General features: G+C 37.3%; 1 protein-coding gene across 1 annotated transcript in view; it reads left to right on the forward strand.

Moving 5' to 3' along the window:
- Positions 1 to 12,267, forward strand: part of PIDD1 (p53-induced death domain protein 1) — a 77,095-nt gene extending 64,828 nt beyond the window's left edge. The window contains exons 13-16 of the mRNA XM_053720212.1: positions 1,869 to 1,987; positions 2,358 to 2,465; positions 2,573 to 2,778; positions 9,239 to 12,267. Of these exons, the coding sequence (XP_053576187.1) occupies positions 1,869 to 1,987; positions 2,358 to 2,465; positions 2,573 to 2,778; positions 9,239 to 9,482 (677 nt within the window). The 3' untranslated portion in view covers positions 9,483 to 12,267. The remainder of the gene's footprint in view (positions 1 to 1,868; positions 1,988 to 2,357; positions 2,466 to 2,572; positions 2,779 to 9,238) is intronic.
- The last annotated feature ends 10,826 nt before the right edge of the window (positions 12,268 to 23,093 follow it).

Below are 23,093 nucleotides of genomic sequence, written 5' to 3' on the forward strand. Positions count from 1 at the left end.
GTAGATGGCGCACAAGCAATTACGGTTACTGAGACCCTAGATACATCATGGTGCCATTATGGCTGATAGGAGACAGCGGGACTCTGTGTGGGACTAATTTGAATTCAGCTTTGACACAGGAAAGAGCAAGTGCACTGTTACGGTAAACCATGCCCTTTACGGCACAACAATAATGGGGAAGAATCCAGTGAATCACAAATTACATTTGCAAAGCTTTCATCTATATTATTCATAGCTAATGATGAGAAAAGAAAGAGAACTATTAATGTCAGCAATAGTAACACTGTACTTGTCAATCAGCAAACTCTAGCATCACATTTACAAAGATCTACAGACTATGTGCAGGGGTTAATCACAATACTTAGGGGTTAATCACAATGTTTTGGAAAAGCGTATCAAACGATTTAGCTACAAAAATCCCCATATAATTTAATGGTGAATAACGTAGAAAAATAATTAGATAAACTTCTCTCAATGATCGTGATCTTCCTCATGTTTAGATCATTTTATTATTGCACGCTCCTTGCATATTACTATTTTATAATCATTTATTTGTAGCGTGCCAACAGATTCCGCATATCACCCTAATCTTTTAGTAATTATAATTAATGGGATGGGACATAAAAACTGAAACTAAAATATATATATAAAAAATAAATAAATATATTCATAAAATAAAAACTAAACTATAACTAAGAAAACCATCACTCAGACTAACTAAAACAAAACAAAACTTTAAAGGACAGTCAACACAATTTTTTTATTGTTTAAAAACATAGATAACGCCTTTACTACCCATTCCCCAGCTTTGCACAACCAACATTGTTATATTAATATAATTTTCACAACAGGTGAATGCTAGTTCACGTGAGCCATATAGATAACATTGTGCTCACGCCCATGGGCTCATGCCCATACAACACAGCTTATATACAAGGTAATCACAGATGTAAAAAGTGTATTAATATAACCATGTTTTCTGTGCAAAACTGGGTAATGGGTAATAAAGGGATTATCTATCTTTTTAAACAATAAAACAATTTGAGTTGACTGTCCCTTTAAGTTAAATGTTGAAATACTAACAAAATAAAAACACATTCTAAAATCCAAATCTTTTGCAACCATGTTTGCAGCAAATCACACAGACCTAACTGGAACTTTGATTTCTGATGACTTAACTCAGATATTACACCAATCCATCGGTTACTAAAGTTTGGATGTGAATAAGCCTGCTCACACAGCTGTTTGTACCTGTGTTGTGATGTTTAAAGGGACAGTTTACTCAAAATTTTTCTCCCCTTTAATTTGTTCACAATGATCCACTTTACCTGCTGGAGTGTATTAAATTGTTTACAAGTAGCTCCTTTACCCTTATATTGGCATTTGAAATTGTTAATTTAGCATGTGGTATACCCACCTATTCTGAAAGTTTGTGGCCGCGCGTACCAGCTATAGATAAGCTTTGTAAATACAGCCAGCAGAATAAATTACACTCCCAGTGTGATAAAGCAGAGATAAGGTAATAAAATGTTGATTTTCCATTGTTCTCTCAAAGTACTGGTGATTGTTTTAAGGACAGATATAAGATAAAGAAGCAGGTATATTTGCACAATGTGATACAGTAATGAGATCTGATTATACCTACAAGTTCAAACTATTTTATTAGGCTGTGGCTTCAAAACACAAAATCAGAGCTTTAATATACAGAAATAAACCTTAAAAAGCTAATTTTCATAAATTTTTTACTCTGCAGTTGGTAAAAAAAGCAATTGTAAACACATTAAGGGAAAAACTATTTTACAGTATACTGTCCCTTTAACTGCACAATCAAATATGGAAATGACACATATGACCTCCTCTCTCCTCAGACCGACCTGATTGTGTAGAAGGCAGATTATCCTTTATTTTCTACTCACGCATGAAAAATATCAAGGAAGTTTATGTGACATCCTCTGCCGATAGGAAGGAAAGAGACGTCAAAGGGCAGGTATGTTTTAACTATTCTTCTCCAAAGATATTTGTTGACAATTAACTCTGTTCCACTTGATACACAAACTTATTAGACCTTTCTATCAAATTCCACCATATAATCACTGATACCTATGACATTTAGGGGTTTTAACCTTGTTTCTTAACATACATGCAAATGCCATTGTTTTCCATACTGTGTTTTGCCTACCAAGTCAACAAAATATTACAGATATCAGAAAGTAGTTTGATACAGATATCAGAAGGTAACACACATTTGCATTTCAAGGAATGATGGAGGTGTTATGGCTTAGTAGCCCATGGTGTGTTTCGAAAACAATGACTGATAATTGTGCTGTTCGCTAATATCCACTACCTATCATTCCTAGGTGTCTTTTTATCGTGGGCCGGTACCTGAAGGCTTGCCTGAAGAAGTCAGAACTCACAGAAGGGGTCCAGATTCTGATTGGATGGCCACACTGCCAATCAAACTACCTGTGAGTGGCATTTATCTCTTTTGGCAGTCTATACAAATAAGATATTACTTGTCCCTGCTTCCTAGCAATTGATATATTAAATATACTTTTGTTTCCAATCCATATAGAAACTGAAGGGAAAGAATGGAGTGTATGAGCCAGGAAGCAATGGTCGATCATTACCCCCTCTTAATCTAGGCAATGCTGAGACTGGTTACCTTACAGAAACAAATCTGCTAAGTATTGCTAGAAGGATTGGAGCAGATTGGAGGACAATTGGCATGAACCTGGGCCTAAGCTACAATGACCTAGAGCGAATTGGTTATAACAACAGGTGAGATAAGCCCATACTATCCCATAACTACATTCACCCTGTCATATCCTGAGGCCGGTGTCTTGATTTATATTAAATATATATATGCTAGATCGAATAATGCATTCAAACAAAAGATTAGTCTGACAATAACATGTAGATGTATTTTTTAAAGTTTCATGAGCTGTTTAACCCCAATCAAGCGCAGGCAGGAGCTGTCAATCTCCCGGTTGGACGAGACAGGGATGATTGAAAATTCTCCACCTAAGAGGTGGAAAACAGGGACAGAGAAGCAGATGAGAATTTTTTAATTAAGGTATATCTTGAGGCATACAGACAATATGTAAAACAAAGAAATCATTGCAATGTTATACATACATCAAAGAGGATACACCAGCATTGATAAATGTCCACATTACTCAATATAGCCATAAACAAGAAAAAAATAAAAATGTTCAATATTTCAAGGATATAGGTACAATTCAAAGAAAAATGGTGTTTAGATAGTATGCCAACAAAATTCTAAACCCTCCAAACTTCTCAAAAAGCGGTGGGTGTGCTGAAATAAAGGCGGCTACTCTTAAGCCTCGTGTAAGAAACCTCATTTTAGTTTTAATATGTTATACAAATAACAGGATAATAATATAAAGCATTAAAATTAGAGTATGAAAAGTCCCCCAGAAATGAAGGAGGCCTATATTAGATCTCTTTGAGCTAGAGATAGACAACCTTAAGGGGGTAGCAAACTATGGATATATAAAGTTGACCAACATAAAGAGCGCCAGTATACTAGGGGGTAGATTTATCAAGCAGTGGATGCAGCAAACTACCCCCAAAGTTTCCAGCTTGCTGGGAAATTAAGTTAAGAAGCAGCGGTCGTAAGACCGCTGCTCCTTAATTCATCCGCCACCTCTGAGGTGACGGACTGCAATCTACCCGATCAGATACGATCGGGATGATTGATACCCCCTGCTAGCGGCTGATGGGCCGCAAATGTGTAGGGGGCGGCATTGCGCAAGCATTTCACCAGAAAAGCTTGCGTAATGCGAAATGCCAACAGTGTATGATGTCGCCATTTATCGATGTCGGGCGGACATGATCCGCTACAGCATTTGATAAATCTACCCCTAAATGTGAGGGGAGCTTAATAATAATAAAAAAAAAATAACTATTGTGCAACTCTAGGATATTGGACAGTTATTTAATACGTGAGTAAGGAGGATTCTTAGGATCATTTTGCACCAGGTAACTTATAAATTAACCTAAGTGACCCGTGGATGACGCTAAGCCTAGTAAAATAGTGTTGCTTATTTATCCTCAGTAGAAACATAAGTCATAGCTTAATTATATAGGGTCAAAAGGGAGTTAGTGTGAGTAAGTATTAAGCTACACATGAACTATAATAATTGTAAAATCAGTTCTGCTGACATGTCTTGATTAGAATCTACGGGTATGAAAAGAACAGGGCACTCTAATGGGTCAATATAAATACGAAGTATATACCATAGAAGGTTGGGTTTACAGAATAAAGCTAATAATACTAAACATTGTTTTAACTCTTAGTTTTCAACAGGTCAGGAAATATTAATTTATACACCAAGACCATTGTCCCACTGCCCTGGCTGCAAAACCTAGAAATAGTTACCTTGGTTATCACCTTTCCTAAAGTATGACATTTACAATACTGTAACTTAAGTTTATGAACTTTATAGACAAAATATAGAGAAGCAAACTGGTGCCTGATAAAAACTAAAATATAACAAGTCACACAATTAACCTATTCTGATCCTTCTAGTGATATGGGTAAACAATACTCTTGACATATTTCAGGTCCAGAGATCATCACTGAGAAAAAACAAAAACTTATGGATAAAATAAAGTAACAAACATGTAATTCTGTTATCTATAGAAATATATTAGTCCTCACTGTGAGAGTGAGACAGAAGCAGTCTAAAATGACATTAGATTGTGTCTCTCCCTCTGTCACAATTAAATATGACAACCACCAAATGCTTAGGTTAATCCACTCCTCTGCGCCAAAATAAAGGTACCCTTTTTTCACTGAGACATTCAAGTAATCATTCATACAGCCAGGACTGCTGAGGAACAGGAGGCTGACTGAACATCAGCGTGCGCCTGATACAAGTGTGTTCAAACAGGTTCAATTTAGATATAGTCTCCCAACTGTTCAATATAACTGCATCTCTCAAAGGTACAAACTGTAGTGTAATTCTGGTCTCAATCAAAGTATTTCTCATTGAAACGTATTAACATTATGCCACACAGTCAATAATGTGAGCTCTGTAAAACTGCTGTTCTGTATAGTAGTCCCAGATATCTCCCCACAGCTAGTCACTTTGTAAGGAAGTTCATCTGAGCCTTCTGAGTTTCCCTTCATCTACTGTGCGCTCACATGCTGAGGAAACTTATTTAAAGCTAGTATTGGTTTTGTTAAGTCCGAGCTGATCACTTCTGAGATATGATTAGCAGGATTCACAGCAGATGCCAAATGCTGGGGCCCTACGGTATCACCTCTTGCTTCCTGCACAACTATAGTGCCATTCAGGGAGCTCTTCATTGGCTTATTAGTAGAGGAGGTGCCGAACAAAAAGAAAAGCCATTTGGTAATTTACAAGCAGGGCACTTATTGCGTCTAGTCAAGTAGTGCTCTCTACACAAGGAAGCTTGAATCTTGAAATCGTGCACTCTGTAACAATAGGAACCAGGTGGTATCTCCTACTGGGGGTATAGTGCGAGGCAGTCACCTCAAATAGTGCTCTGGAGCATCACAACAGGCAGCAATCCAATAAATAATGGCTTCACTTAAACCAGCGTAATCTCTAGATATTAGGGCATATTTATCAAGCTGCATATGGAGCTTGAAGCCCCGTGTTTCTGGAGAGCCTTCAGGCTCGCCAGAAACACAAGTTATGAAGCAGCGGTCTAAAGACCGTTGCTCCATAACCTGTCCACCTGCTCTGAGGTGGCGGACCAAGATCGCTGGAAATCAACCTGATCCAATACGATCAGGTTGATTGACACCCCCTACTAGCGGCCGCGAATCTGCAGAACTGCTGGTACAATGATAAATGCTGAGAGCGTATGCTGTCGGCATTTATCGGTATGCGGTGGACATGATCCACAATATCGGATCATGTCCGCTCGCACCTTATTAAATAGACCCCCATATATCTACAGGTTTTTGGATCCGATGGGCACTAAGTAAGGAGATATTTTTAAAGTAAGTTCTGAAGAAGTTCTCCTTTGCACAGCATCTAGATCTAGAAAAGTAAGCTTTAGATGTACACTATATAATTGTGGGCTGTTAAGCACTGTAAATATATTATTATATCTATACTAGTACATTACATGAATCATAATATACATTAAATATTATCTGCAGGTTATTTTATTAATAAGTATTTTACAATAAAAAGCTATACTTATCACCACTTTTTAATATTTAACACATTTATATATAATCTCTTCCTTTTTAGTTTGAAATCCCTATGACTATCATTCTTGCCAGCATTTAATACAAACTTCTAAAACACAAAACAAAGCTTGGGCCTTACCTTTCAGTTTTTCCAAATAATTTAAGCTCTGAGTAAAATATAGTGGTCAGACCACTCCATGGGGTAGATTTATTAAAAGTCAAAAGGACGTGATTTGCTGTACTCATATGCTAAATCACTTGAAACTGATGCAGTATAACTGTAAAAAGCTGACAGGAAAATATCACCTGAGCATCTCTATGTACAAAAGGTAGATATTTTACCTCACAATTTCCTCAGCTCAGCAGAGTAAGTTCTGTGTAAAAAGTTATACTTCAGTTGCTGCCCAGCTGCAGGTAAAAAAAAAAATGAAGACATGAACAGCAGACCACCAGCATCAACAGTGCTGAGGTCATGAACTCTTTTTTACTGTGATCTCACAAGATTTCACTTAACTCTCATGAGATTTCATAGTAAACTTCCTTAAACTGAATAGGGAAATAACATGAGTGTGGGGAAATAACATGAGTGTGCACGAGGCTCACTCCCTTGCCTGTCCCAGGACAGGCATACTGATTTGCTGCTTAAAGTCCTTTGCAATAGGTTTTGAGTACTTAGGACATTTTGAGGTAAAATAACTTTCTTTTTTACATAGAGATATTCAGGTGATATTTTCTAGTCATCTTTTTACAGCTATGCTGCATCACTTTCAAGTGTTTCAACATTTGGGTGTCATGGTCCTTTAACATTGCACAAACATTTCTGGTGATATCCTTGTGCAATGCTGCCCACTGCTCACTGTTGGCCAATCAGCTGCTAGCAGGAGCTGTCAATCATCCTGATCGTACCGGGATGATCGCTGCTTCTTAACTTCCGTTTCAGGCAAGTCTGAAACATTGCGGCTCAGAAGCAGCATCCTACACTTAATTAATGCAGCCCTATGTCTTCCCGCAAAGTTGAAATAAGTCTCTTAGACCATTGAAATTCTGCACAAACTGCTTTTTGGCATTATAACATACAAATGTTGATATCCTATATGTATTATGTTCCTCCTCCTCTATACAACATGCCCTTTAAACAACGGTTTTCATCAGCTTCATGTTTTCCACAATAATAACAATAGTTATAGTGCTTGTTTTGTATTTGCACTTGGTATAAACTGATCAATGCTAAAAGCCTGTGAAAAACAAAATTAATCTTTCATGATTTAGAGTAGGATTAAAAAACAATTAACTTATATTATGAAATGTTATAATTTGTTGAAAAGTAGCCCCTTTCCTGAAGAGCATATGTGGTAGGCATGTGTCGTAAGATCTCATGGAATTAAAAACTAAATTTAAACAAGTGATACCAAGAGATAAAATGACATGTCATAATTAAATTGGAAAGAGTGTGTTTTTTTATTGTACACTCACCTGAAACGTAAGTTAAGAAGCCGCTCCATGGGGTCAATTTATTAATGTGCGAGCGGACATGATACGATGTAGCGTATCATGTCCACTGCACATCGATAAATGCCGACAGCATACGCTGTCAGCATTTATCATTGCACCAGCTGTTCTTGTGAACTGCTGGTGCAATGCCGCCCCCTGCAGATTCGCAGCCAATCGGCCGCTAGCAGGGGGTGCCAATCAACCCGGTCATATTCGATCGGGTTGATTTCTGTCCGCCGCCTCAGAGCAGGTAGACAGGTCATGAAGGCTCGCCGGAAACACTGTGCATCAACCTCCGTACGGAGTTTGATAAATTGACTCCCATAACTTAAAAGGTGGCAGACTGCAATCATACCGATACGATGCGATCGGGATGATTGACACCCTCTGCTAGCAGCTAGTGATTTTGTGCAGGGGGCGGCATTGCACAAGTATTTCACAAGAAATGCTTGTGCAATGTTAAATACCGACAGCATATGCTCATATCGGGCAGACATGATTTTCTACAGTGAATCATGTCCACCCAGCACTTGTTAAATTGACCCCTTTGAATCGTGAAAGTTGAATTTAGACTTCTATTACCATTTAAAGGGACAGGAAGCACCTTGTAATTACTAGACATTTCTGTTGTGATGCTATAGATTGAATCTTTTTTACTGCAATTGTTTTCCAATAACTAAGCTCTGTCCACCATTTGCATTATTTGGAGGAGCCAATCCAGGCTTCAAGGAACAGTGTACACTGTACTATAAAAATGTATCCCCTCTTAATGTGTTGTCAGCTATCTATGTTACCTGCTGGGGTGTATTAAGTTGATTACAAATAGCTTCTTTAGCTTTATTTGGTCATTTGCAAACGTTGTATCCCTGCCTATACTAAAATATTCAATACTTATGTATTGGGTTTGGAAAAAAATGACACTCCCAATGGGGAGTAGGAGAGGTAAGTACTAGAACTTTCATCTTCAATTGTTCTCTCTAAGTATATAGGCAGAGATAAGATAAAAAGAGTGATAAGCTAAGGAGAATTGATCTCTCTGCAAACCCAGACCATTTTAATGGGTTGTGGTTTCAAAGAGCAAAACCAGCTAGTTCATATAAAAAATAATCCTAAAGGAACAATTCCTCATACATTTTATACTCTGGTATAACAAGTCATTGGAAACGCATTAAGGGGAATCCAAATTTACAGTACACCGTTCCTTTCATTCTGCAGAGAACAAGGCTAACCACGGTCATAATGTTAGTATAAAGTGCATTGTTTTGCAGTTGCAGAAAGAAATGTCGCAGTCTTAGCCTTGGGAAGCCAGCAGAGTGCATTTTCAGTTATGAGAATTATAAAAAACACAATTTTCAGAGCTAAATTACAACAAAAGGGGGAAAATAAATAACTCACGTACACTGGAACGTTGTTTCATTAAACATAACTAAACATTTTATAACATTCTCAAGGTGTTTGACTTAATAAGAAAACATTTTTTTAAGGGAAAGTAGAGTTAAAAATGTCCTTCCATCCTAATTAGGAATAATTCTTGTTTCTCTCCTACCTTCTCAGGGAAGATTTAGACAAACAAATCTTGGACATGCTGTTTTCATGGGCCAGAGTAAATTGTGATCAGCAGGATTGCATAGAAAGACTTGTGCATGCGATGCAGGAGAGTAACCGCCAGGACATCGCAGAGGAGATCCAAGCAGTGGTGACCTTGGGAAAACAGAAATACTCAAAGTCCATCCGTAGGTTGGGCTTGGACCAAGGGAATAGCAGTGAAGATTCTGCCATAGCTATGAGCCAATCATGAGCTGGGAAAATCTCAGCTGCACTTACAACATCCGGTCTGAAACCACATGACATGGACCATTTTGGAAATATATTTAAATATTTAAATAGCAATATATTTTCTACCAATATGTAGAAGCTGTATTATATTTTCCCTTGATTATTATGTGACAGAATATTTGTTTTTTGACCAACATGTCAATGAGGGTTGTGTCTTTTAGAACATGAGGCCGAATTATCAAATGTCTGTCGGACCTGATCCAACAGTGCGGATCAGGTCCGACAGACATCGCTGAATGCGGAGAGCAATACGCTCTCCGTATTCAGCAGGGGGGTGTCAGTCACCAGAAACACGGTCCCTCAAGCTCGTACGGAGCTTGATAAATGGGCCTTCTTGTCTAAGAATTTGCACTTTGACTGTGACTTTAATGTAGTGACTTTTTTATTTAACACAGAAACATGGAACATTTTTACCACCTATTTTTGTGTTATTATATATTCCCCAATGGACCAATAAGTATTGGGAACCTGTGCATGTGATATTTCTATATAGAGAGTATATTGTTAAAAATGTGTGATACACTATGGAGAGCACTTGTGCACTGGAACAACTCTATAAGTGTTTATATATATTATGATTTTTATAATGCAGAAGTGTACTGGATTTTATGTATAATATTTACAGTTATTATTTCTTCATGATCCATAAGTAGCTGGCTACTTCTCATCACCTTAGATCTACTGAAATTGCAGTTTTCCAATATAAAAACTGACACTGGTATCTCTATTCTGTTACAAACAAGGTGCAAATGATAGGTAATGCAGAAGTGCTTAACGCTATCTGATAATATAAACTTGACATATAATTGTACTCAAATATGCTGTAATATAAATGTTTGATTATGTGAAGTAAAAACGTATACATTATTATTGATTTAGTTTCCTTGTCCTATAATTTCACCCCTTGCGCTAATGCGAGGTAGATCTACGTCATGTGGTACATAGCCCATCATACCACATAATGTAGATCTACGTCATGCGGTACATAGCTCATCATACTGTGTAATGTAGATTTGTGCCATGTGGAACATAAACCATTGTACCGTGTAATGTAGATCTACGTCATGCGGTACATAACCCATGGTACCGCGTAATGTAGATCTACGTCATGCAGTACATAACCCATGGTACCGAGTAATGTAGATCTACGTCATGCGGTACATAACCCATGGTACTGCGTAATGTAGATCTAAGTCATGCGGTACATAACCCATAATACCCCGTATTGTAGATCTACATCATGCGGCACATAACCCATTATACCCCATAATGAAGATCTACGTCATGCGGTACATAACCCATTGTACCGCGCAATGTAGCTCTATGTCATGCGGTACATAACCCATTGTACCGTGTAATGTAGCTCTATGTCATGCGGTACATAACCCATCATACCGTGTAATGTAGATCTATGTCATGCGGTACATAACCCATCGTACCGTGTAATGTAGATCTATGTCATGCAGTACATAACCCATCGTACCGTCTAATTTAGATCTTTGTAATGCGGTACATAACCCATTATACCCCATAATGAAGATCTACGTCATGCAGTACATAACCCATTGTACAGTGTAATGTAGATCTATGTCATGCGGTACATAACCCATCATACCGTGTAATGTAGATCTATGTCATACGGTACATAGTCCATTGTACCGTGTAATGTAGATCTACGTCATGCAGTTCATACTCAATCATACTGCGTAATGTAGATCTACGTCATGCAGTACATAGCCCATCACACTGCGTAATGTAGATCTATGTCTTGCTGTAGATAGCCCATTGTACCGCATAATGTAGATCTACGTCGGACCTGATGATGATGTGTTCAACATTGTTTTTTTTAATTTCACATGATTCAATCATCATTAAAAAAGACCCATTGATTTTGTTGGCATGTGCAAAGCTATTTTTTTTTTCCGGTCCTAGCATGTGCAGATCAGTGGTTGATATCATTCATACTGGTATATCTGGTGGGTGCTGAGCAAATATATTCTGTCTGTCTATTTTGCTGTTAATATTTAGTCTATAACTTGTGGTCTGGTGAATTGTGATAGTTCAGATGTTGAAAAAGGCATATCAGGAGCTGAAAAACATGATGATCAAGTTTGAAATTAAGTAGTATGATATATCCAAAGAATTGGATAAACGATAGGGGGCGTGTAAAAAAATTACCAAAATTTTGAAATCAACCCCATAATGACTGTGGCTATCCTTGTCTACTCCGGTAACAGGTCTGGATTGGCTCTTCCAAATAAGGCATGTGTTGAGTAGAATTTGGCTACTGAAAAACAATTGCAGCTTACAAATATTTTTAAACTCCCCAGTATGTTAGTTTATTGCAAGCCTACAGAAAAAGTCCTGTAATTACAAAGGGCTAGATTACGAGTGGAGCGCAAATTTGTACTCCCGCGAGTACTTTATCTGCACTCAACTTTTTTTTACCATTGCGCACGTATTACAGGTCAAAAATAAATCATTTGGGCTCTAGTGGTCACATTCTCACGCAGAGAAAAAGACTTTACAAAGTTGCGGCACAATATCATATTTAAAATATGCATAACTAACTTTGTTTAAAAAATGCTTACTTATTTTTATGGTGGTGTTTACACTCCGGCTGGAGTGCTAAATACCGCTCCAATTGTAATCTAGCCCTTTGTGTTTTAGGAGCTAGAATACTGGTTCATTAGACAAAATTTATTAAAACTGTTTTATCCACTAATAAAAAATGAATTTTATTGAAAGTTTTTGTACATTTATTTTGTTATAGGGATTTTACTTTAATCTGTTCCAATTATAAAGCTCTTTTACTGGCCTTTAAAGGGCAATCAGCTCTTTTTAAGCCCATTCCCTAATCTTAAAAAAATCAAAAAATCCTAACACTAAGCCCCAAATAGGTACTTACCGTTCCTGAAGTCCGGCGGAGAAGGTCTTCTTCCAGGCGGCTCCATCATCTTCTATCTTCATCCGGAGCGAAGGCAGAGCGGAGGTGCGGAGCTGGCTTCCCTGATGCTTGGATCCTCAGCGGCGGTCCTCGGCGGCGGCAGCGAACCTCAGCAGCGTGGAGGCTCCTCTTCATGCGATAGTCTGAAGATTGAATGCAAGGTACCCCATATTTATTGGGTTACCTTGCTTTCCTATTGGCTGAAATTTTGGATAATCCTATAGGCTGATTTCAAAATTTCAGCCAATAGGAAAGTAAGGTGCCCCAAATTGATTGCGGTACCTTGCATTTAATCTTCAGTGTACGACGGACATTTGATGAAAAGGAGCCTTCATGCCGCTGCCGAGGACCGCCGCCACTGAGGACTGCCGCTTAGGATCCACGCATCGTGGAAGACATCTCCTCTCCGCGCCGCATTCGTTCCGGATGAAGATAGAAGATGATGGAGCTGCCTGGAAGAAGACCTCCGCCGGACTTCAGGAAAAGAGCTGATTGCCCTTTTAAGGGAAGTAAAAGAGCTGAATGCCCTTTTAAGGGCAATGCCCATACAAATGCCCCTTTAGGGGCAATGGATAGTTTATTTTTTAGTTATTTTTTTTATTTTGGGGGGTTTGGTGGGCGAGGGTTTTTACTGTTAGGGTTAATTGGTCATTTTTGTAAGTAAAAGAGCTGCTTAACTTAAGTCAATGCCCTACAAAAGGCCCTTTTAAGGGCTATTGGTAGTCTAATAAAAATAAATAATTTGGGCTCTAGTGGTCACATCCTCACGCAGAGAAAAAGACTTTACGAAGTTACGAACACAATATCATATTTAAAATATGCATAACTAACTTAGTTAAAAAAAAAGCTTACTTATTTTTATGGTGATGTTTACACTCCGGCTTGAGCGCTAAATACCGCTCCAATTGTAATCTAGCCCTTTGTGTTTTAGGAGGTAGAATACTGGTTCATTAGACAAAATTTATTAAAACTGTTTTATCCACTAATAAAAAATGCATTTTATTGAAAGTTTTTGTACATTTATTTTGTTATAGGGATTTTACTTTAATCTGTTTCAATTATAATGCTCATATACTGAGCATCAACTGAGCATACTAACTAAACACAGGTGACAGATACTCAGTGGTACAGATACTAGCGGCTATAGTCTGGAGCCTGGCATGTTCACTGTTATTTCTTTATCATGATGGATTATTATTTTTCTAAAGATCACTGTCATATCTATACTATAATCGCGTTTGTAATGTGTCTGTCGGTGTCGCTAGTTGCGCACGCATCCTCAAAGGAAAGTTGGCTGCGCACGCAGCCAAAAGAATCCACCTGGACGCAGCAAAGCTGCATCCTGGTGGTGTCAGTATATTTATAAAAATCTTAGCAGTATTCTCCAAACAATGTGTGAGTATATGGCAGGGAATATATTTAACAATCTTTCTTTAGACTGAACCCACAATCAATATACTTCTACTAAGACAACAAAATTAATATAAATATCTGAATTCTTTATTATTAGTAAATAACTATGAACATGTTGATACATAAATATTTGTGAGAATTAGAATATGAGTCGACACTATATGCGTTTAAAACCGTTCAAATAGGCTATGCAACATTCATAAAAATCTATCTTATTCACAGTAAAAGTTCACCCTGTTAGTACAATGAGTTTCTAAGATCTTTAACAGCTAAATACCCAAGCAATACAATTCTAACAGCACTAATTTAAACAATAGGACAGTCTATATTTTTTTACCAAGCTCATAAAAGTTTACCTTTAAAGCTAGCCTGATTTGCAATATCCTTTCATTCAAAATTGACTAAAATATCACAGCTACTAATATCCAGCAATACAATTCTAATTAGGGTACTAAAGTACATATATTCTTACAGTGGACAAATGCTTTAAATGAATTCCTTAGCATACAAAAATAAACTTTTAATACTACACAGGCTTATGAAATACTAACTTGAAATACAAACTGCTTCTTTAAATCTGCTTAACTACAATTTGACTATGATATTATCAATAACCTTTGTTTAAAATATTAAAGTTAGAAATCATACATCACCAGTCTGAATCAAATTGTAATTCAATATTTTCCAAATATCTTAGATCTCCTCATTTGAAGGAAAAGTTATTTTGCATAGATCAGGGTTAGTATTTCAGCTCCTTGCTTGAATTACTGTGTCCCAAGTATGCTCGCCAGTTATCAGTCACCAGGGTAAGCAATCACCAAAAAACTCTCCCTCTCTTACATTTAACCTTCCTGTTTTATAATCATTAGAGATCTGGTTTGGTTACGCCCACACAGAAACCTTGTCTCGGATTGGCCCTTTGAGATTTCATTTTTAAAACAGCCAAAAAGCCTTCTTGCTGTAGTTCTCACATTGCAACACCGGGGGGCAGCGTGATAATACATACAGATTCATTTGAACATTTCTAACAGAAAATATTTCTTTAAAATGGGTAATAACTGTCATAATTTCCTTACATTATTAAGTTATATGTTTATATGTATTGTATTATATCACATTTTTTTATTCTGATCAATTTGACATGAAACACAGTCTTTTATATTAAAACAATTTATATTGCTAACTATTCAAGATTAATGGCATTTAAACTCCTGATATATTGCATTTGTGCAAATACAGCATGTTACATTTCTGTGTATTTCTTCCTGAATATATGAATCTTGTCTATGTAGATCTGAAATAAAATATAAATGTTAATAATCACTTCTCTTCAGGTCCATAAACATCTATTCACATTCTTAAAAACACAGAGGTTAAGATATTTTATGCTTTCAAAATATATATATATATATATATATATATATATATATATATATATATATACATTCACTTCTATGCAGTATCTTGTATTTATCATCTTTTTAGCTCCATCTGGAAAATAGGAAAGCATGTTATATATCATCCAAACATGGGACTATCACAATTGCTATTCAATCTATACAGATTTCAATCTATCTCCCAGATATATATTCAATATAAACAGGCAAAGAGAGAGGTACGCTTGCTCACAGTGGAATTGCTGGAAATCATGAATTTATTTGAAGACCAAATAAGTACAGGTACAGGTATACAGGGTCACAGTTAGGAACGCCTGACGCATTTCGCGCATGCGTACATGCGCTTCATCGGAGGCTATATATTCAATATAGTCTGGGGCATTATTTGATATGTTTATCTGCAAAATTATCAATGTAGTTATTATTTCTTTTTCAAAATGTATTTATCTTTATTTATGCTGTCTTTTAGCAATGGTTCCGAAGAGTATAATTTAAAGCATGTGTTTTCACTGTGTGTTATCCTCCCCAGACGCAATGTCTAACATTTTGTATATTCAAGTGTCATCGTTGCACAGCAGGGCTCATTTGCAGCTGAGATAGCTGTTAAAGTTAAATAAGCCAAATGTTTATTTCCCTCACTGGGGTGTTGAGAATAATTTTTGCATACTAAATGGGGGAAGAGCTGAACATGAGTTTGCACTTCCAATTAAGAGCAAATGCTTCCCTTTTGTTTCTTGGGACATCCTGTCTGCAATTTTAGTCTTGAGATATGCTCAGTGGGGGAGAATTAACCATGATTGAAGTCAGTTTGTCTGAAAGAAATGAATTATTTTCTACTGACCAGTCAGATCTGAATAAATATATATATTTATTAACCTTAAAATATAAGATTAAAATATATATTTAATAACCTTACATATACCTTGATAGTGGATTCTGAAAATGGCAGGGTGGTGAAACTATCGGTGGATTCTTTCACCACCCTGCCATTTTCAGAATCCACCTGAATACAGCGTAGGCAAACCTGAAGCCTTAAAAAAAAAAAAAAAAACACGCAACCGTCCGCACGAAATAACAAAAAATCACGTAACCTCCCACAAGAAATAAATAAAAAACACGTAAACGTAAAGAAGTATAACAAAAAACCTAACCTCCTGCACAAAATATTAACCAACACCGAAACCGCCAACCACCACATCGCAAAATAATACAGTAATTAACCCCTAATCCACAAATAACATAATTAAAATATTAACCCCTTAACTGCCAACCCCTAACATCCCAATAAACCTAATTAACCTATTAACCCCTAAACCAACAAACCCCCACATCGCAATAAACCTAATTAACCTGTTAACCCCTAAACCCTCACCCCCACATCGCAAAAAAACTAATTTATCTATTAACCCCTAAACCGCCAACCCCCCACAACGCAAATAACTACTCTAATTACTAAGCTCCCTAACCTAACACCTCCTAAATTAACCCCAATACTAAGTTACACTTAAATTAAACCTAACATTAAATTAAAAAAATAATCTCAAATTACAGAAAATAAAAAACTCTAAAATTACAGAAAAAAATAAACAAAATTATCAAAAATTAAAAAATTAAACCTAAATGAAAATAAAAAAGCCCCCCCCAAATAAAAACACCCCCTAAACTAAACAACCAATAGCCCTTAAAAGGGCCTTTTGTATGGTATTGCCCTAGGTTAAACAGCTCTTTTACATTTAAAAATTACTAAAACCACCCCACCCACCAAACCCCCCAAAATAAAAATAAAAAAATTGTATGGGCATTGCTCTTAAAATTGCATTCAACTCTTTTACTGGCCTTAAAAGGGCAATCGGCTCTTTTTAAGCCCATTCCTTAATCTTAAAAAAAAAAAAAAAAATCACTTACCGTTCCTGAAGTCCAGCGGAGAAGGTCTTCTTCCAGGAGGCTCCATCATCTTCTATCTTCATCCAGAGTGAAGGCGCAGAGCTGGCTTCGCCGATGCGTGGATCCTCAGCGGCGGTCCTCAGCTGTGGTCCTCAGCGGCGTGGAGGCTCCTCTTCATTGAATGGAAGGTTCCCCATATTTATTGGGGTACCTTGCATTCCTATTGGCTGAAATTTTGAAATCAGTCAATAGGATGAGAGCTACTGAAATCTTATTGGCTGATTTGAACAGCCAATAGGATTTCAGTAGCTCTAATCCTATAGGCTGATTTCAAAATTTCAAAATTTCAGCCAATAGGAAAGCAAGGTGCTCCAAATTGATTGCGGTACCTTGCAATCAATCTTCAGTGTACGACGGACATTGGATGAAGAGGAGCCTTCATGCCGAGGACCGCCGCCATTGAGGACCGCCGCTGAGGATCCACGCATCGGGGAAGACCGATCCGCACCTCTGCTCCGTGCCGCCTTCGTTCCGGATAAAGATAGAAGATGATGGAGCCGCCTGAAAGAAGACCTTCTCCGCCGGACTTCAGGAAAAGAGCTTATTGCCCTTTTAAAGGAAGTTAAAGAGCTGAATGCCCTTTTAAGGGCAATGCCCATACAAATAGCCCTTTAGGGGCAATGGGTAGTTTATTTTTTAGTGTTAGGTTTTTTTATTTTGGGGGGTTTGGTGGGTGGGGGTTTTACTGTTAGGAGGTAATTGGTCATTTTTGTAAGTAAAAGAGCTGTTTAACTTAGGGCAATGCCCTACAAAAGGCCCTTTTAAGGGCTATTGGTAGTCTAGTATTAGATTAGGGGGTGTTTTTATTTTTGGGAGATATTTTATTTTTATACGTGTATTAGTTTAGGTTTAAATTTTTTTATTTTGGATAGCTTTATTTATTTTTTTCTGTAATTTTGGGGGTTTGTATTAAACATAGACTGCCCTCTTGGCAGGCTTATCGTCTAGTTTGTAAAATAATACTTACCTTGTACCTGCGTATACTAACCTTGTTCTAGAGACCAAGCATACTTACCTTGTTCCTGCATATACTCACCTTGCTCCAGAGACCAAGCATACTTACTTTGTACCTTGTACCTGTGAATGCTCACCTTGCTCCAGAAACCAAGCATACTTACCTTGTACCTGCGTATACTCACCTTGCACCAGAGACCAAGCATACTTACCTTGTACCTGCGTATACTCACCTTGCTCCAGAGACCAAGCATACTTACCTTGTACCTGCGTATACTCACCTTGCTCCAGAGACCAAGCATAGTTACCTTGACCCAGGGGTCAACTAATAAGGTTGAGGAGGAATACTCAAGATCTGGACGTTTATTTGGAACAATCACTGGAATTGTGTAAAAGGCTGGAAAATAGAGGTTATGACCCAGAGTCACTTAATGCAGCAAGAATTGAAATAGGACAGTCACAAGAACTTACAAGTCATGCAAAATTCAAGAATAAAGGCATTCAGCAAGGTGAAATATTGTTTACAACAGAATACACCAAACAATTTCCACAAATAGTTCAAATACTTAAGAATAATTTACCATTATTGCCTACTGATGACATACTGAAAGAAACATTAGGATCCTGTAAGTTTGTCTCCAAAAAAACAGTAACCCTAGCTACAACACTAGCACCTAGCATGCTACTGAGATCAAGAAGGAAGAGGACCTGGTTAAACACACTAGGTAACCATAAATGTGGTGGTAGGGTTTGTCTTACTTGAAGTATGATAGATGTGAGTAGAGAAATTAGAACATGATTCATCAGTAGACAATTGCACATATAGTATTGATTTTTATGCCAATTGCAAATCCACATTCGTGGTGTATCTTTTGGAGTGTTCAATTTGCCACAGTCAGTATGTTGGCAAAACGACGCAACAATTGGGCACGAGAGCACTGAACACTTTAATGATGTAAAAAATTTCGATAGGCAATTTTCTGATCAAAGCGATAGATATAGCTCAGACGCCGACCAGAGGGGGCAACAAATATGATACTTGATAAAAAAGGAACTTTATTGGATTTTTAAATTAAAAACAAGGGTTCCACTAGGTTTAAACAAGGAGTGGGACATTAGTTATTTTATTTAAATTGAGGAAGTATAAGATTGTCTCATCTGGGAAACATATTTAAGTATGCTTCATTTAATATAGATTTATATTTAGGGGTATAAATTTTGATTCATAATACAGGGTTTCTAAGGAGTATGTGTTTTCACACAAACTTTTTTCTGAATAGTATAATTTAATACATTATTATTCCCCTTTTTGCTCAGATATTGGATACATAGGTGCTATTTGGATAGGATATAATTACAGTCACAATATGCAATTTCTATTGGTTACTCATTGCAGTTAACAGATGCATAGGATACGATCACCAGGTGTGGGACAGTGTCATGTACACGTATATGTATATACACTGTATTGCCACTATGGGGAAATAATGTTATAGAACGTTACTTGCAGTGCTAACAGTGACTCTTGGTCATAATTTCTTTAGACAAAAGTTATGTACTTGGCAAAATAGTTCTAACAATCTGTTCCACAGCATTTGTAGAATGTAGATATCTGGTAAGATAACACTGTTGATTATGTGTATTATTTTCTGTTTTTACCAGTTGTCTGTATGTATCTTTATATTTGTTATGTATGGGCAAGTGTAAGGGCAATTGGTGCCCTATTTAATGATGGATGTTGTACACAACAATTGAGTCTCTGATGAAGCGCCACTAGGGGGTGTGAAACGCTTCAGACTACCCACTTGTCTATGTCTGTCTAAGTTTAAACTTACCAATAAACCTGAGTTATACAGTTGAACCCTTTGTGCAGCCTTACATTTGTCTATGTTGCTTTGGGCGGATGGTTCCCGCACCCCTTTGGCTTTGCACCTTGCTTGGATGAAGTTCTGAAGGCTGGGGCGCACTGCGCTTGGTGGCGGATGACGTCATCGACTTTTGACACCGAATTTTCTGGGAGACCGTGAGCTGTAGCGGCTGTAATTTCACTTTACTCTGCTTGAACCTTCAACAGCCTGTCACGCTACTTGGCCTTAACACGGATGACACAGCGATTGCAAGGACGACAAGTGCATGGTAATCGTTCCAGATAAAACAGGTCTGTAAATGACTCTTTATTTGCTTATTTTCCATTTGAGGAAGTTTTTGTGTAAATGTTTGGCGGACATTAAGGATCCTTTAAGTTGGAAATAAAAGTCTGCAAATACGATTTGAAAGCTCTAAAGAGTAACGGACCATTGTGTTTTAAAGGGGACGTAGAGTTAACTCAATCGGAGTTGTCCTTTGCTTATATATGTGTGACAGTGTCTTGCGGATTTGCACGTTGCTTTTTCAGCCAGCCAGTTTTAAACAGTGTGACTAATGACATTGTTACTTTTAACCATTTTGCAAGTTTAACGGATTTGCTACCCATTGGGACTGACAGACATAGACATGGATAATGCAGTGTTATCCAGAACATTCTATGATTCTGAGGCCAGAAAAGAGTTATTTAAACGGGTATTTTCTACTGGGAGAAATTAGGGTTTTATTCCCAAAATGGTACCACTGTTTAAGTCACTAGAGAAGTTATTAACTTCGGATTTAAGGTTAACATGGGATAGTGAAGCTTTTGAGCATTATATTGACCTCAACAGAATACCCAGAGGCCTTAGGCTAAATAAATACCCCACTTTTGAAGTTGATGACCAAGAAATTATTACTGAGTGGAATGAGGCTTTAACTGAATGCTCCATAAAATTAATGGGCATTCTGGTTAAGTGCAAACATAAACAGAGAGTTAATCTAAAAGACTGTATCAATGAAATTGAAATTGAGCTGAAAAAATTTGCAGAACATGATGATAAATTGGACAACATCCTAGCAGAAAGAAAAAGTGTACAATTCAGCCAAGATAGGATGGACTATGAGTCTAACAGAGTATATAACTGGCCACATTTTCAACAAGGGAATAAAGGACACAGCTTTAACAGAAGAAACAAGTTCAACCAAAAGAAATAAGGGGATAAAATGGATAAAAAGGCATAGACAGCTCCTAAACCTATCCTGAAGAATTATAATAATAAAAAGAACAAAAAAAGTGGTATTTCATCCACAGAAGGAGAAACAACTGATCAGGAGTCTTTGAAATCATCAGAAGCCTCTTCTCTCTCTCCCACTTCTTCTGTTTCCTCTGTCTCTTCTGTTTGTTCCCATTCTCTGCAGGTCACCTCGGCTGAGGACACAGATGGTGAAGAGCCAATGGTACGCCCAAAGGTCACAAAAAAGGAACAGAAGGTTCCTTTAGGACAGAGCTTTCCAAACTTTTCATGTTGGTGACACACTTTTTAGACCTACTGTACATCATTTTGCGACACAGTAATTCAGTTGTACTAGCAAACAGGAGGTTAAACTAACTTGTTTTAAGAGATACGGACACATACATAAATGATATAATAACGAAATGTATTTACAAGTAATAGGATGTATGTGCAAGAATTAAAAAAAATGTTTAACACCAATAGCTTCTTACTAGTTTAATGGAATGTATGAGGTTGATGGTTTCTAAATACAGTATATGGTAGAATATAAGATAAAGACACTCGCATTTCATCATCAAGCAGCTATCCGACTCACTGACTACACATGCAGTCATGAGACGATTGAGGAGACTACACATGCAGTCAGGAGCCAATGTGCCATCAAAGCCGCCAATGGGAATAGTTTCAGTTCCCGCTATGCTGCGCCAATAGGTTAAGATGATCTGTGACCCACCAGGTATCAATCATGTGATATGCGTAGAAGGCAGGCGGAAAGTCACAAACCCCCCCAAAAAAATCTAAAAAATTTAAATTAAAAAAAAATTGTGCTGAAGCAGGGACACACCTACACACTGCTGCCGACACACTAATGTGTCACGACACACAGTTTGGAAAGCACTGCTTTAGGAGAATCAGGAGATCCAAAAGGAAAAACACCAAGAAAAAAGAAGGCCTAAAAGCAAATGGGACTTTAGATTGAAGTATGATCAATATTTCTTCATGTAGTTTGAGTGTCGATCAGATCAGTGTACTGAGTAAGGGATTGGGATTTGCCCCCTCTCGGAATTTCTCACCATTTACTACCTTGCTTGATGTAAATAGGTTTGTTAGAAAATTAACCCTGAAGAAATTTTTTAGTCTGAATCCTGATGCACACTCAGACAGCATGAACAATGATCCAGTTCCTAATGGAAGCAATGAATGTATTTCCTTTAAAGATGCCTGTGCGTTAAATACACTGGTAGCATTAAATGTTGACAGTGATACCTTTTTGCAAAACACTAGGCCATATAAACCTAAGAAGAGCAAATCAGATTTTTATCCTATCCAGTATAGAGGGCAAGCCCTGAATCTCTTTCAGCTAGCTGATAGGGTCAGTGAGAATAACATTAAGGGACATACCTCGAATTTAACTCCTTCAGAGAAAAAAGCCTTGTGCCTTCTGCAAAATAATAATGATATTGTAATCAGAAATTCTGATAAGGGAGGTAACATCGTGGTGATGAATAAAGTAGATTATTTTGCAGAGGTACAACGCCAGCTACAAGACACAAACATGTATAAGCAACTAAAAGGAAACCCTACTAATATGTTCAGAATGGAGTTGTCTGGTCTGTTAGATGATGGGGTAGAATTAGGACATACAACATCTTGTCCCTGACCACCCAGTTGTGCCCCTCTATGTTCAGCATTAGAGTTTCATCTTACACATAATTTCTTTTTATTTGATAATTCATTTTACCTACAGTGTTGTGGAACTGCAATGGGGGTGAAATATGCACCCTCTTTTTCAAATCTTTATTTTGGTTTTTAACTTAACTACATATATGACACACATA

Source organism: Bombina bombina, chromosome 7 (genome assembly GCF_027579735.1).
Source record: "Bombina bombina isolate aBomBom1 chromosome 7, aBomBom1.pri, whole genome shotgun sequence".
Classification (NCBI taxonomy): Eukaryota; Metazoa; Chordata; class Amphibia; order Anura; family Bombinatoridae; genus Bombina; species Bombina bombina.